We start from the raw sequence: 15,921 nt of genomic DNA on the forward strand, positions 1-15,921 counted from the left end.
GGAACTGCAGCTCTTAAGAGGAATACAGATAATAATTTCTTAGATTAGTAGTTCCTGAGTCCCATGTGCTACATGCTGTGCTTCATAAGCATTATCTCATTATCTCACTGATGTAGGTATTACTATTGACTCCATACTGCAATGAGGAAACCAAGACATAAGGAAGTTAGATAACCCACCCACGATCTTATAGTAAGTAATCGGCAGAACCCTGGCTGAAAACACAAATCTTTCTGATGATGCAGAGTCAATGGCATATAATGCAACATTATTTTAGTATGAAGGTAATATTACAAATTTTATTTTTATTTTACAGATAAGAAAACTGAGGTTTGGAAATGTGTAATATCTTGTCTAAGGTCACAGAACCAGGAAGTACAAGAGATGAGAAGAAGGAATAATCAGAGAACAAAAAAGAGTTCTTATAAATTAAAAATAGAGTAGCTGGAAGGAAAATTCAATAGAGTTTATCTCCAATTACATGTAAAATTAACATCTTCCAACACATACAAAGATAAGAAATGGAAAACAGAAGAACTAAGAAATCAATCCTGGAGATTCAACTCTAACAGGAAATCTAGGAAGCAGAAAATGGAAGGGAAGAAAGTTTCAAAGAAAAAACAGGTGACAGAGAATAACAGCAGTGTACCAAAATCCACTGTCCTCTTCTTCCTAGATGCTAGACAACACTTCTCAGATTTCCTAAAGAACTAAGGGGCCAAATGACCAAGTGCTCTCAAATGGAATATGAATGGGAGTAATATGAGCCATTTCCAGGCATGGCTGATAATTTCTCCCGTGTATTTTCGCCTTCCTGTGAGGGGAAATGACAAAGCTGAACAAAATGATCTTAGGAACCATATGCTGAGGAAGGCAGAAGATCCCGCTGACCTAGAACATCTGCTCTGCCCTGTTATATGAGAAATAATCTTATGGGGAAGCCACTCCATTTGCAGGCCTATTTGCTATAAAGTTTTAATGCTTGTTATGAGGTTAGCCTACTCTAATACATATTAGCATATTTCCCTTTCCAGAATTGAAAGACACAACTCTCCAGTAGAAACAATATTTTGTACCAAAATAAAAAAAAAAAGTAATCACAGGAACAAATAATAATTATATAGCCATGATAATTTAAATGTGAGTTTTAATAAAATAAAAAGTTATGATAAAGGACACTGGGAGGAAAAGAGGAAGGAAAATAAAGAAAAAGACTATCTTAGTCTATGAGAAAATCAAAAGATTGTTTTTAAAACTGACAAACTGAAAGATTAGTATTAAGTTCATTCTTTGAAATTTAGAGGTAAATACCAGATGAACAAACAAAAGAGATGAAAGTGGTTGTCTCTGGGCAATGGGACTAAGGAATGGAGAAAGAAGACGCAAAAAGCTGCCGTGGGTTGATATACCTTATTTTTAAACTAGGTGTTATGTATGACCTTATACAGTTAAATACTTTAAAATGTGTGAGAGAGGAAATGGGAACTGAACAGAGATGAGATGGACTAGGTATGGAACAGCATGCTAGGTTTGAGACTGTGGAGTAGAAAGACAGGGCAGGGGAGGAAGAGGGCAGTCTGCTCTCCCCAAGCCTTCCGATATTTAGATCTCCGATCTTCAGGAGTTAGAAAGGCCTCAGAATGCCTAAGAAACATTTGTAAATGAGTATATACACAAAAACAAAAACAAAAAAACCCCAAAGATTCTATTATTTGACTAGATTTTAGTTTTCTGGATCCCCTATATATTAGTCTATCCCCACATGGAAGCATGTCGCCTTGGCAGATGCTAGCCACTGGAAGGTGTGTGTGTGTGTGTGTGTGTGTATGTGTGTGTGTAATGAGGATCAGAGTCAGGGGATTTGGCCTCAGGCAAACAGCAAAAAGGGAACTGAGTAGCTAGGAAAAGGGAAGATTGGGAAGCACGGGTAATAATAGGCAGAGATAGAGATAACAGGAAACTAGAGGACAAAGAAACAGTAAATGGAAGGAATTTTATTTATTTATTTATTTATTTGTTTATTTATTTATTTATTTATTTATTTATAGGAATTCTATTTAGACACGAAGATGCAAAGAAAAGAATTTGCTGTAACCTAAGTAATCACAGAGATGGAGATTTGGAGGGCTGACCTCAAGCACGGCAAACAGTTCACCGTGATTCCAAAAGAGAACCCATCACACCTCAAATGAGGCTAATAACTCTTTTTTTTTTTTTTTTGTAAGTAGGCTCCACACTCAGCATGGAGCCCAACACAAGACTTGAACTCACAACCTTGAGATCAAGACCTGGGCTGAGATCAAGAGTCGTCAGATGCTTATTACCCAACTGAGCCACGCAGGCGACCCAGTGCTGTGTACTTTTAACAACTATTCTATACTCAAGCCTACTTTAAAGGGAACCATGTACCTACCCCTTGAGGAGCATAAACAGGATATGAGGATGAGCACTAATGTACTCCACAGTTGGACTCCGAGTGCCTATCTGTCTTCTCAGGATGTTGTTAAATATCTGGGTCACATCTTTTTTTCCCTGTCAAAGAAATGAACAACCATTAAATTGCGCACTTGAAATAGGTGAATTATATATGTGTAGTATAAGTTATAACTCAAAAGCTGTTTACGCATACACACACGAAAGAAAAATAGCACTGTTCTTTGTAATATCCCAAACCATTAATTTATTCTGGTTGTATATCTTTAGTCAGCTATGCTTTCACACATTCAGAGTCTACGAAACGGATGCAGCTCTGTTCCACAGGATTTGCACTATGGCTAATTTGAACTATTAGAATATTTCTCACAGTAGTAAATGAAATGGCACAGAAGAATATAAAATAGTAGTGAATAGGATACAATTGAATTCCTTAGGCTTTTTTACCTTTTAGCTTTATATAAGAAGAAAATTATGGTTAACATTGTTAAACCTTCTTAAATGAGGAGGGAAATAAAGATATAAAGATTTTAGCAAATGTAGGTTGGAATCAAATTTCTTTCTCTTAGATGTACGTTTTATTAATTTTTTCCCTCCCCTTTATCAATTTTCATTCCAAGTTCGTGCATTAAAAAAAAAGTGAGTGTTTTATTAGGTGGATCTATATGATTTGGGTGATTGTAAGAAATCCTATGTAACCTAGAGGAATAGAAAGGACCACTCAGTCGTAGTAGCCTGATCCAGAGGAACTATAGCCGGTCTTGGATACGACTTTTTAGAGTTCTCATTTACAAGACTTCCACTCTCACACACCCTACAACCTGAGGCTTATCTGCTTCTCCAACTGAAGCTCTGAATTGAACGGGATTTTTGTTTGTTTGTTTCTTAAGACTTTAAGTAATCTCCACACCAGTGTGGGGATTGAACTCATAAACCCAGAGATCAAGAGTTGCATGCTCTTCGGACTGAAGCAGCCAGGCACCTGGAACAGTAGTTTTTCAGATGACCAAAAACAAAACAAAACAAAAAAGGACAAGGATGACATTCCATTCTCAGTTACTATGGCCCTGATTTTGGCCTTCACCTCTCAACTGAACTGTTAAAGAGCATCTTCCAGTTATGTCCTCCACTTCAAAGCAGTCTTCACTCTGCAGAGTGAACCAGCTAGAAATGCAAATTTGATTATGACATTTTCTTCTCCTAAGCTCTTCAATGCCTTCCTTTTGCTTAGGAAAAAATCCAACATCTTTCATGACCTGGTCCTTGCCTCCCTCTCTAGCCACGTCTTGCTTTCCAATTCCTACTTCAAGTTCTATTAATAACTGCTTGCTGTACTATATATACTTGTACACAATCTTTCATTCCTATACCTTTGTCCACATTATTCTGTTTTTCCTGAATGCTTTTCCTTCCTTTCTTTTTCTGGCTAAATCTTAGCCATCCTGTAACTGGGGGTGCAGGGGTGCAAGGGCCCCCCGGCTCCAGGGTTCCCTAACATACTAGGTTCAGCCACTTACTGCTGACAAAATCCAAAGGCAGAGAGTGGTGGTGTAACAAGAAAGGAATTTATTTCGGCAAGGCCAACACCAAGAAGACAGCAGACTAGTGTCTCAAAGACTATCTCCAAAGTGCTGAAAATACTTCTAGGTTTATATAAGGAAAATGTGGGACAAAGTCTGGTGGGTATATGTAAGTAAGCAGTAAAGATCATTGTCTTGGGGTCCATCACGTGGGGTCTTGCTGACGCCAGGGCATACCTTTTTGCTCGAGGGGGCAGTTCTGGTTCCCATCACGGGATGCTTTGCTTGCAGGGGTGTTTGGCCTGAGCTAAGAGATAAACTGGAAAGAACTTAATCAACTCTAAGACACCGACAGGCCAAAATGGAGGTAGCTGACGTCCTCTTTCAATCCTGCAGGTTCAGTTCAGAAGTATTCACCTCTAGGATAACTGCCCCTCTCTCTATGTGACCAAAACTCCTTGCCCCACATAGACCAGTACCCCTGCTTCCCTGTCTACTCATACCTTCATCTCTACCTCGGTCATTGCAGCTAACATTTATTAAAAGTACTCACTCTGTGCCAGGTACTTTACACTAAGAACTTTACATGTATTTTCCAATCCTCATAACAACCTTGTAATGTCCATACTGTAAGTAAGGAAAGTAAGGACAAGCGAGGTGGCCTTATCCAGGTGGGATGTGCAAGAAGCCAGGACTCCATCGAAAACTGATGGAATCCAGAGCCTGAGTTCTTAGCCATCATACTAAACTGATTCCAACACTGAACGGTACACTGAAATGAATGAATTTTGTCTCTAACTCCCTCATCACACTGTTAGCTCCCAAGGAGAAGCCATATTTCAACACCCATAGTAGGGCCCAGATATAGTGGGCATTCAATATTTATTGGACTGATTTATCATGTTAGAGGAGTGGTCATCCCATAAACTCTTTATCACAAACCCGGAACACTGAATCTCATGTATATGTTAATGTGGCGCTTTAAAATTTTTTTGGTTTTTTAAAAAATATATTTTATTTATTTATTTTATTTACATCAGTTGGCCAACATATAGTACACCTTTAGTTTCAGATGTAGAGTTCAGTAATTTATCAGTTGCATCTAACACCCAGTGCTCATCACATCGTGAGTGTGGCACTTTCTTACCATCAAGAGAACAAGGCTCAAAATGAAAAGACACTAACATTATTCAATTAATTACTCAATCTTTTTTTTTTTAAGATTTTGTTTATTCATTCATGAGAGACAGAGACAAAGACAGAGGGAGAAGCAGGCTCCATACATGGAGCCGGATGTGGGACTCCATCCTCGGTCTCCAGGATCACGCCCTGGGCTGAAGGCAGGCGCCAAACCTCTGAGCCACCTGGGCTGCCCTAATTACTCAATCTTAAAGCTACTACTCATAAAAAATATGGACTAAGTACTAAGAACACTAATTAATATGTACAAAAAACATTCTTAAAGGATATCTGCAAGGATGAAATAGTCTTAAAGGATTCACTTTATCAAACATTGGCTTGAAATGGATCACAGACTTAAACATAAAACATAAAACTAAAAAACTTCTAGAAAAAAAATAGAGAAAAGTCCTCAGGATCTAGAGTTGGGCAAATAGTTCTTAAATCTGACATTAAAACACAACCTAGAAAACAGAAACTAATAAATTGGTCTTCAACAAAATTCAGCACTTTTGTTTTAGAAAAGATCTGGTTAATAAGGATGAAAAGGCAAGCTATAGACAGGGAGAAAATACTTCAAACCATATATGTGACAAAAAAACTAGTGTCTAGAATATGTAAAGAAGCTTCCAAACTTAGTAGTAGGAAATAGTAACCAATCAAAAAATGGGCAAAAGACACGAAGAGATATTTCACCAAAGAGGATCTACAGATGGCTAGAAGCACATAAAAGATGTTCAACATAATTAGCCATTTGGGAAATGCAAATTAGATGACCAGGAGATATTAATACACATACTTATCAAAGGGCTAAATAGTGACAACACCAGATGCTGACAAAAATGCAAAGAAACTACTCATGTATATTGTGGGTGGAGATCAAACATATACAGTCAGTCTGGGAAACTATTTAGCAATTTCTTTAAAAACTTAACATGTGGGGCAGCTGGGTGGCTCACTCAATTGAGTGTCTGACTCCTAGTTTTGGCTCAGGTCACGACCTCGGAGGCCTGGGATTAGGCCCTGAGGGGAGTTTTGCTTTGGGGTGAAGCCTGCTGAAGGATTCTCTCCTTCTGCCCCTCCCCTTGCACTCCCTTCCTCTCCCCCTCTGTGAAGTAAATACATAAATCTTTTAAAAAATAAAACAAAAACTTAACATGCAACTACTATACTAGCAAGTTGCACTCCTGTTATTCTTCGCAGAGAAATGAAACTTGGCCATCAATGTTCATAGTGGCTTTATTCGTAAATAACCAAAAGCAGGAAACAACATGGAAATCCTTGCACGGGTAAATGGTTAAACAAACTGCACTATATACACATACCAGGGACTCAGCAATAAAAAGGAATGAACCTTGAAACATGCAACAACTTGGATGAATCTTAAGGAATTATGCTGAATGAAAATGCCAGCAACAAAAGGTTCCACAACCTAATTGTCCATCGACAAATGGACAAGGAAGATGTCGTATATTCCTGCAACAAATATTACACAGCCGTAAAAAGGAGAAGATGTGCCATTTGAGATGTGGATGAACAGAACGAGTATTAGGCTAAGTGAAATAAGTCAGATTGAGAAAGACAAATACACCGCATGATTTTACTCATGTGTGGAATCTAAAAAACAAAACAAAACAAAACAAAAAAACAAAAACAAAAAACCCATAAATGAATAAGCAAATAAAATGCAGAATTTGACCTATAAATACAGAGAACAAACTGACAGTTGCCAGAGGGGAGAAAAGTGTGTGTGTGTGGGGGGGGGATTGGGTAAAATGGGTGAAAGGGACGAGGAGATACAGGCTTCCACTATGGAATAAATTAGTCAAACAGCATAATGAATATCGTCAATGATGTCATAATAGTGATGTATGGGAAACGGACGGTAGCTACACTTGCAGTGAGCATATAATGTACGAACTTACAGAATCACTGCGCTGTACACTTGAAACCAATGCATCCTTGTATGTCAGCTCAAATAAAAAAAATGAAAAGATTACACAGTATATGGTTCCATTTATATTCAGATTACAGAATGGAGAGCTGATTAGTGGTTGCTAGAAGTTGAGGATGGGGTAAGGGAGGTGACTGGCTATAGAAGGGCAAGGGGAGGCATCTTTGTGGTGATGGAAATTTTCTATATCTTGATTTTATCAATACCAATATCCTGGTCATGCCACTGTGCTATGGTTTTGCAAGCTATTGCCGTCAGGGAAACTGGGCAAGTTAACATGAGATCTCTCTGTATTATTTATTGGTTGTCTTGTTGGAGCAAGTTGGAGGAAGAAAGCAGGGCAAGTGCCCACTAGCTCTTCAGGGCCCTTGGGAAAATGATAGCCAGCAAGCAGTTGCATGCGAATTAAAAGCCAGAACCTCAGAGGGCAGCTGTAAAGCACGATCAAACCCCTTCCAGAGACAGACTGGGAGATGGGTGTTTTTGTCACGCTTCCTCTGTGCTAGTCTGGGAGAGGTGGGGATGGTTGCAACAAATGCTCTTACACCCATGAACAACTGCTCCTTTGTTTGCTCTAGTCCCGTGGGGCTCATGAATGCAAGCCCTGTTAGCTTTCATGCATAGGTGATTTAGGGGACCATCCCTCAACTGACAGCCTTAAAAGCTGGGGCACTAGAGGCACAGTCCAAACCCTCTGCTCCTCAAAGAGAAGCTAGGCGTTGGGGTTCCCCCCTCTGACTGTACGGTGCTATGCCAGGGGCTGGGGTTTAAGGCCAGAGTGTGTCTCAGCCTTTCCTCCCCATTTTCATGTGGGTATTTTCTCAATTGCCCGATGAGTAGGAGTAAATCAGCTAATTTCTAGATTTCTCTTAGAGGGAATTCCTGCGTGTGTAACTACATTCTGTTCATCCACAGGAGGAGGGAAATTCAGGAGCCTCCTATGTTACCACCTATGTCCAGAGTCCCAGAATTTTTTTAAATGGTAAAAGTCAGGGATCCCTGGGTGGCGCAGCGGTTTAGCGCCTGCCTTTGGCCCGGGGCGCGATCCTGGAGACCCGGGATCGAATCCCACGTCGGGCTCCCGGTGCATGGAGCCTGCTTCTCCCTCTGCCTATGTCTCTGCCTCTCTCTCTCTCTCTCTCTGTGTGACTATCATAAATAAATAAAAAACAAAAAAACTAAAAAAAAATAAATAAATAAATGGTAAAAGTCAATGTCAGTTCTCATATATTGCTGGTAAGGATATAAAACAATTTAACAATACCTGACCAATGTCCTAGAATCTCAAATTGGGAAATCTAGTCTAAGAAAATAATCCTAAATAACAATCTTAAATACAGAAGAAAAGTTTCAGGTGCAGAGACTTTTTTTTTGAGAGAGAGAACAAATGCCCATGTATGCGTGTGAGGGGTGAGGGTGGGGTAGGATGAGGAGAGGGGCAGAAGGAGGAGGAGAGAGAGAATCCTAAGCAGGTTCCACATCCAGCACGGAACCTGATGTGGGTCTTGATATCACAACCTTGAGATCATGATCTGAGCCAAAATCAAGAGTCAGACTAACTTAGCCAGCAAAGAAATCTTTATCATAGTGGTGATAATAAAGAGTTAAAAATAATATGTCCAGAATTAGGCATGGTTACATAAATTATGGTATATGTAATGGGCAGAAATAAGGACATCAAAATGTTAGTAACGATTACATAGAAGAAAAATCTCTGGCTAGCCTTTGCTTTCAGTTTATTCCATGGAGAGAAACAGAGAAGGCTAGGAATAAGGGAGAAAGAGAGAAAAGAATTAAGAAGAAAGAAAGGAAAGGGAGCCAGGGAAGAAGAAAGAAGAGTTTTAAAAAGGGGGAGACAGATTTAAAAAAAAAAGACACACAGGAAAGCAAATTTTATCTTCCTTTAAGAAAAACACACTATACAAAATCCAAATTTTAACAGAAAATTAGGAGCTGAGTCTTCATTTTAAAAGGATGCTTTAGGATCAGTTGCTCTCATAATTTTGAAATACTGAAAACGTTCATACTGCTTCATACTAGAGGAGTTTCATTTCCCAGATGTTAAATGATATACTTGTATAAGGGGTATAAGCTGTAAATATAAATAAAATTTAAAATGAAAGAAGTCATCTGCTTTGTTCACACTTTTCTAGATTCCACAGTAATCCTGCACAATATCAATCCTCTTTGAAAAGTCATGAGAGCATGTTTTTCATACTTCCCAGTGAAATGCCACAAGGACATTTCCATACGGCATTCCTGTGAGCAGGAGAAACGAAGCTCCACAGAACTCTATCCAACTTTTACACAGAGGAAAACATTCTTCTGGTTCATTAGCAAATAATGTGCAAAGGCAAAGGAAGCCCCCCACGGATAACAAAAACAAGCTCTGATACCAGGAACAGTTTCTCAAATCAAAGGAAAGGATTAGAGAAAACTTAAACAGGTATCAGATGATTAATGATGGTCCTGCCATAATACAGAACCGTCGCAGATGTCCATTCATCATGCTATAACTAACTAGAGTAAAACCTTAGCTATTTCAAAACCAGTCTTCAGCAACCCTCCGACTGCTAGATTTCAGGTTCTGCATTTAGAAGTTGCCAGGAAAAAAAAAAAAAAAAAGAAAAGAAAAGAAATCTTTGATGATATTGAAGCCATATCTAGAAATGACCCAAAATGTCTGAAATTAGCCAGTAATTCTAAGATTATATATAATGTAACTGAACAGATGCCAAACCTGAGGTAGCACTTGCATTAAGCCGACAAACTCGAAAAGGTCAGCCCTGACATGAGATAGTCAATGATTATCTGCAGAATGAATGATACATATGGAGGTATCAACTAGAATTTAAAAAAGAAAGAGAAAAAGAGAGAAGAAAGAAGCAATGAACAGCAGGCACAGCAATTAGAAGTAGCTGCTGATGGGAATCCCTGGGTGGCTCAGCAGTTTGGTGCCTGCCTTCGGCCTGGGGCATGATTCTGGAGACCCGGGATCGAGTCCCATATCAGGTTCCCTGCATGGAGCCTGCTTCTCCCTCTGCCTGTGTCTCTCTCTCTCTCTCTCTCTCTGTCTTTCATGAATGAATAAATAAAATACTAAAAAAAAAGAAGTAGCTGCTGATAAACAGCATCCTTCACGATAATAGAAGTGAGAGAAGGCAAATAAAGGAGTGACAGAGAGCAGCACTGCAAAAGAGAACAGTTACTTTAAAATTGCAGCCTTTGGGCAGCCCGGGTGGCTCAGCGGTTTAGCGCCGCCTTCAGCCCAGGGCCTGATCCTGGAGACCCGGGATTGAGTCCCGCGTCGGGCTCCCTGCATGGAGCCTGCTTCTCCCTCTGCCTGTGTCTCTGCCTCTCTCTCTCTCTCTCTCTCTCTCATGAATAAATAATAAAATCTTTAAAAAATAAATAAATAAAATAAAATAAAATTGCAGCCTTTGACATGTATAAACAATATATAAAGAATTCTCAAAATTCAACCACCAAATAAAAAGAAGCCAAAAGATCTATAAAGACAGTCTATAAAGACAGTTCACGAAAGAAGAGAGATGATGGCAAATAAACACATGAAAAGATGCTCAACATCATCAGTCATTAAGAGAATACACATTAAAATCACGATACAGGGGCAGCCCCGGTGGCTCAGCGGTTTAGCACTGCCTTCAGCCCAGGGTGTGATCCTGGGGACCCAGGATTGAGTCCCACGCCCGGCTCCCTGCATGGAGCCTGCTTCTCCCTCTGCCTGTGTCTCTGCCTCTCTCTGTGTCTCTCATGAATAAATAAATAAAATCTTTAAAAAAATAAATAAAAGGAGAGAATGTTGCTGTTTGCAAATGACACCTTAATTTTTAAAAAATGAAACATAATTGTAGCCATCGAAGTCATGGACCTCTTTCTTCTGCTTTCCGCTCTCTCTTCTGCTCCTGTATGTGTTGGCTTGGGGCACAGCGGCAGGGAGAGCTAAGGCGGGGAAGGCAAATGTTTGTGCTGGAATTTCAGTAGCACAACTAGACAGGCAGAGCCACCTGCTAGGGGTTTGGGGTGGGGAGGTTTCATCGTCTGGATGAGTGCTTTTGCAGGGGACCAAAACTCAAACTAAACCAATTTACAGATACTGGGAACATTCCAGAGAACCCAAGCACAGGCCAGCTCAGAATTAGTTGCTCTCAAATTGTTTTCAGTATAATTATATTTACACGTTACAAGAGTTCCAACACAGAGCTCCTTCCAAAGCCCTGGCCCTCCCTATCTCCCTCCCCACCCCCCATCTTCATTCTTCTGTCTGTCTTTCTTGCAGGCTGGCTTCCTCTATGTTTGTAGTTTCCATGGCAGGAAACCTGACCACTGATGCAGAAATTACATGGAATAGTGTTAGTTCCTAGTTACAGGTAAGGTTCTTTTTTTTTTTTTTAAGATTTTATTTATTTATTCATGAGAGACGGGGGGGGGCGGGGGGCAGAGACACAGGCGGAGGGAGAAGCAGGCCTCATGCAGGGAGCCCGTCTTGGGACTCGATCCAGGGTCTCCAGGATCACGCCCTGGGTTGAAGGCGGTGCTAAACCCCTGAGCCACCCAGGCTGCCCCAGAGGTGAGGTTCTATCCCAGTTTCAGTTCCAGAATCCTGCAGAATACTCTGGCCCTTTGATCAGCTGTCCATTACTAGGCCAATCAGCTGGCCAAGGTGTGGTGCTGCACAAAAATCTTGCTGCCACTGTAACCATGTGAGTGGGGAAGGGGGAACCACTTCTCAGAAAGTAGAGGGGATAAAATATTTTGTACATTCTACATGGCGTGAGGAGTCTTTATCCTTATGGCAGGTTACATTCTTTATTTTTTTTTTTAATTTTTTTTTAATTTTTATTTATTTATGATAGTCACAGAGAGAGAGAGAGAGAGAGAGAGAGAGAGAGAGGCAGAGACACAGGCAGAGGGAGAAGCAGGCTCCATGCACCGGTAGCCCGATGTGGGACTCGATCCTGGGTCTCCAGGATCGCGCCCTGGGCCAAAGGCAGGCGCCAAACCGCTGCGCCACCCAGGGATCCCAGGTTACATTCTTTAAAAAGTATGGTGGGGTCAAACTAAAATGGTCATTGTAAAAAAATAAAAAAAAAAATAAATAAAATAAATAAATAAATAAATAAAATGGTCATAGTCTTCATTTTTATAGAGGGACTACAACCAATTAACACGTTACATTTCTGATTAAGAGCCTGATGCCAAATACCATTTCAATCATCCATAAATTATGTATCTTTATAGGATAAATGTCTCTAAAGTTAATATTCATTAGTTTAAGAGGGTAATGAGTACATAAAATTTCGTTTAATATGATACAGTAGGGGATCCCTGGGTGGCTAAGCAGTTTTGCGCCTGCCTTTGGCCCAGGGCGTGATCCTGGAGTCCCGGGATCAAGTCCCACGTCGGGCTCCCGGTGCATGGAGCCTGCTTCTCCCTCTGCCTGTCTCTCTCTCTCTCTCTGTCTATCATAAATAAAAATAAATTTAAAAAATAATATGATACAGTATTTCCTCATCTGTAATTGTAAATTCTGGGACGCCTGGGTAGCTCAGTGGTTGAGTGCCTTCACCTCGGGACGTGATCCTGGAGACCCAGGATCGAGTCCCACATCAGGCTCCCCGCAGGGAGCCTGCTTCTCCCTCTGCCTGTGTCTCTGCCTCTCTGTCTCTGTGTTTCTCATGAATAAATAAATAAATCTTTAAAATAAAATTCTGTAACTTAATTTGTCTAATGATGGGTACAAAGTATATGAACAACCAAATAAGACTCAAAACCAACTAGAATCAGTGCCCTACACAGTCAGCATTTCAAATTGTGAAATGAGTGGAATACAGTCAGAGCTTATGTCTTATGGCTTTATGATTTTTCATTTTTACAGTAATAAAACCAAAGATGAAGAACCACTTTAAAGAGGGCCAAGGAATTGAAAAGGATTTTTTAAAAGGGACAGAAATTTTCAAAAAATTTAGGGCTATAATATGGGCACATGAGAAACTGATACTGCAGCACTAATTTTGCTGACTTTTTTTTTTTAAGTAGCAAGAAATCATCATTAGGCATTAAATTATCACAGCAGAAAGTTTTTTGCTTCTCTGAACTGCTTTCTAATTCAGCCTGAACAGATGACTTTGCATCCACCCTCGTTTTGCAAAGCACACCTGCCCTTAAAATGAATGCATCAATAAATTTCATCCTTTGATCTCTTATCACATTGTGTTTCAAAACATCAAGAGTCTGAAGCTGTGTCTTGAATAGTGGCCAAACCTCAAAAAACACAGCTCTGAGTTTGATCCTGAGCCCATAAAATCTGAAGACTTGCAATCTCAGCCACAAGTCTTTTTTTTTTTTTTTAACTTCATAATAATATGCAGAAGTGGTTCTTTTTTGTCAGCAATATTAAGGTTTAAAGGATTAGGTTAAAATTTTATGGCTATAAAGGAATGAGATTTTCTCAATTTTAACTCCAAGATCTCCCTCCTAACTAGCCCTTAGTCACATAACAGTAGGATCCTCTAGCACTTTCTGCATCCCGATGGGCCACTTTGCTCTGGGTTCTGAAGGAGAAATGGGTTTGTCGCATAGGTTCCCAAAGCAGTCCCTGCTACCCAATCTAAGCCACTGCCATGGCCACCATCACTGCTGTCCACTCTGGATAAACCCCTGCTCCAAGCTCCTCTCAAGCCTGTTGATGGTCTTGCCTCCCAAAACTAGTTATTTCCTCAACACTGTTTACCCCAAGTCTAGAAAACTGCCCCTTTTCCTTCACGCAACATATACTATTAGTACTTAGTTCTTTTATCAATGGTTTAAGGGTAACAAAGGGTAATTATAGTAGAGTGCAGAAACAATCTCGAATTCTATGAATTGCTATCATTAAAGGCTTATCAGTGGTTTCTCTCTCTCTCTTTTTTTTTAGAGAAGATTTATTTATTCATTTAAGAGAGAGAGGGAGAGCCAGTGTGAGCAGGGGGAAGGGCAGCGGAAGAGGAGGACAAGTAGACTCCCTTCTAGGACCTTGAGATCATGATCTGAGCCGAAATCAAAAGTCGGACGCTCAACCAACTGAGCCAACCAGGTGCCCCCGGTTTTCAGCATTCCTGATCATCTTTCTCCTTAAACCCCATCCTCTATCATGGTTCTGGAGTCTTTCCCTCACCCCAAAACTTTCTCCTACTTCTCTTCTATTTCCTACTCCTACCAATCTTAGTCAAGGAGAGGACATCTCTCAAATTTCTGTTACTTTATTCTGCAAAGGGAATCTAAGCTCTTCTCTTTCATTCTTTTCCTTCCAGACACTGCCTAGAGACCTAACCTACAACTAACAAAAATCCCATCTAGGTGTCCTCTAAACAAAAATCAATTTTTCTCTGTAAGGAATTCTCCATCCTTTTAGGTTATCCAGCAAAAGCTACAGCCCATCCCTAAATAATATTTTCTTTTCTTCCTGTTATAAACACATACCAGAAATTTTACAGTCAAATGACTCTTGTACTTTCCAACAAACCCCCAGGAGAGCCTATTCACTTACAAAATGATTATTATCACTCTTGAACTATCTGTATACAATTTACTAATTCCTCAAGAAAAGTGGCTTACTGCTGTGCTCAGAATACTTTCTTTTGGTCTAATTTCCTTACTTCTGCTTCAATCTCTCATTCTCATTCATTCATTCATTCACTCACTCAACCAACCAATGTACATGGCACTAGATGTGGGAAAGTGGATCCTAGTATTCAAGATAATTTCAATCCAGAGGGGGCTGTAACCAGTTCTACCAAGACACAAGGAGGGCAGAGTTCTGTGTGATTAGGCTGAGTTTTAAAGTTTGGATGAATTTTATCAGGTTGTCATAGCTTCCATGGATATTTTAGGCTTGAGATGGAAAGTTGCTATTAGCAGGCTAACCATTAGGTCCTCCAGTCCACAGAGATACACAGCCCATTTCTACAAGGAGGCTAATAATACTGCCTCGTTTCTGAAAATACTGTATGTAGCCAGGGGAACAGAGTTGTCCTCAATTTTAACTGTTTTTCATTTATTCATTCAACTATGAAGTATTTATAAGTGTCTACTTTTTAGGGGCTTGAGAAGGACAGTTGCATCTAATGAATATCACATTCACTTATAACTATGTTCGAGGCATCATGTTAGATCAAAGAACAAAGTCAAGAATTGTCTGATCAATTATACTTCAATAAGGTCAAAAACAGAAAGAACTGTCTGCTTTTTTATTACCACAATAACAGATCTTCATAATGATAGTTTTGAGTCAACGGTAAAAAATTATATCCAGAATATTATTTTGGAGAGGGACACGTATATAATGCATTTTATATAGAAAATGGAAAGTAATCCACAAAAGTAATTTATTTGACTTTCTACTTTTGAAGAATTAATCTTCAGTTACATAGAAAATGAAAATATTCAGAAAGATAGTTCTTTCCCTGAGGATTCCAGAGAGTAAAAGTTTACTTAATAACATATAAGTCAACTTTTAGGCAATTGAATGCCTTTTTTTATTTAAGATTTATTTATTTATTTATTCATGAGAAACACACAGAGAGAGAAAAGCAGAGACACAGGCAGAGGGAGGAGCAGGCTCCACACAGGGAGCCTGACGTGGGACTCGATCCCGGGTCTCTAGGATCACGCCCTGGGTTGAAGGTGGCGCTAAACCACTGAGCCACCTGGGCTGCCCTGGCAATTGAATGTCTTAATTCAAAAATAACTATTAAAGTAAATTTACTCTCTAAATTTACTTACTTTCAGTATCTGTGTAAAATAAGGGAAACTTGCACAAGTATTTCCTATTGT

The 15,921-nt window shown here is 39.7% G+C and overlaps 1 protein-coding gene across 8 annotated transcripts in view; it reads right to left on the reverse strand.

Annotated features, from left to right (window-relative positions):
• The window catches only part of CAB39L (calcium binding protein 39 like), a 109,181-nt gene that overhangs the window by 39,141 nt on the left and 54,119 nt on the right, over positions 1–15,921 (reverse strand). For all 8 annotated transcript variants that reach the window (XM_072783195.1, XM_072783194.1, XM_072783188.1 and 5 more), the window contains one exon: positions 2,414–2,532. In XM_072783195.1, coding sequence (XP_072639296.1) covers positions 2,414–2,532 — 119 coding nt within the window. The remainder of the gene's footprint in view (positions 1–2,413; positions 2,533–15,921) is intronic.

The sequence above is a fragment of the Canis lupus genome, chromosome 17, assembly GCF_048164855.1.
Source record: "Canis lupus baileyi chromosome 17, mCanLup2.hap1, whole genome shotgun sequence".
NCBI lineage: Eukaryota > Metazoa > Chordata > Mammalia > Carnivora > Canidae > Canis > Canis lupus.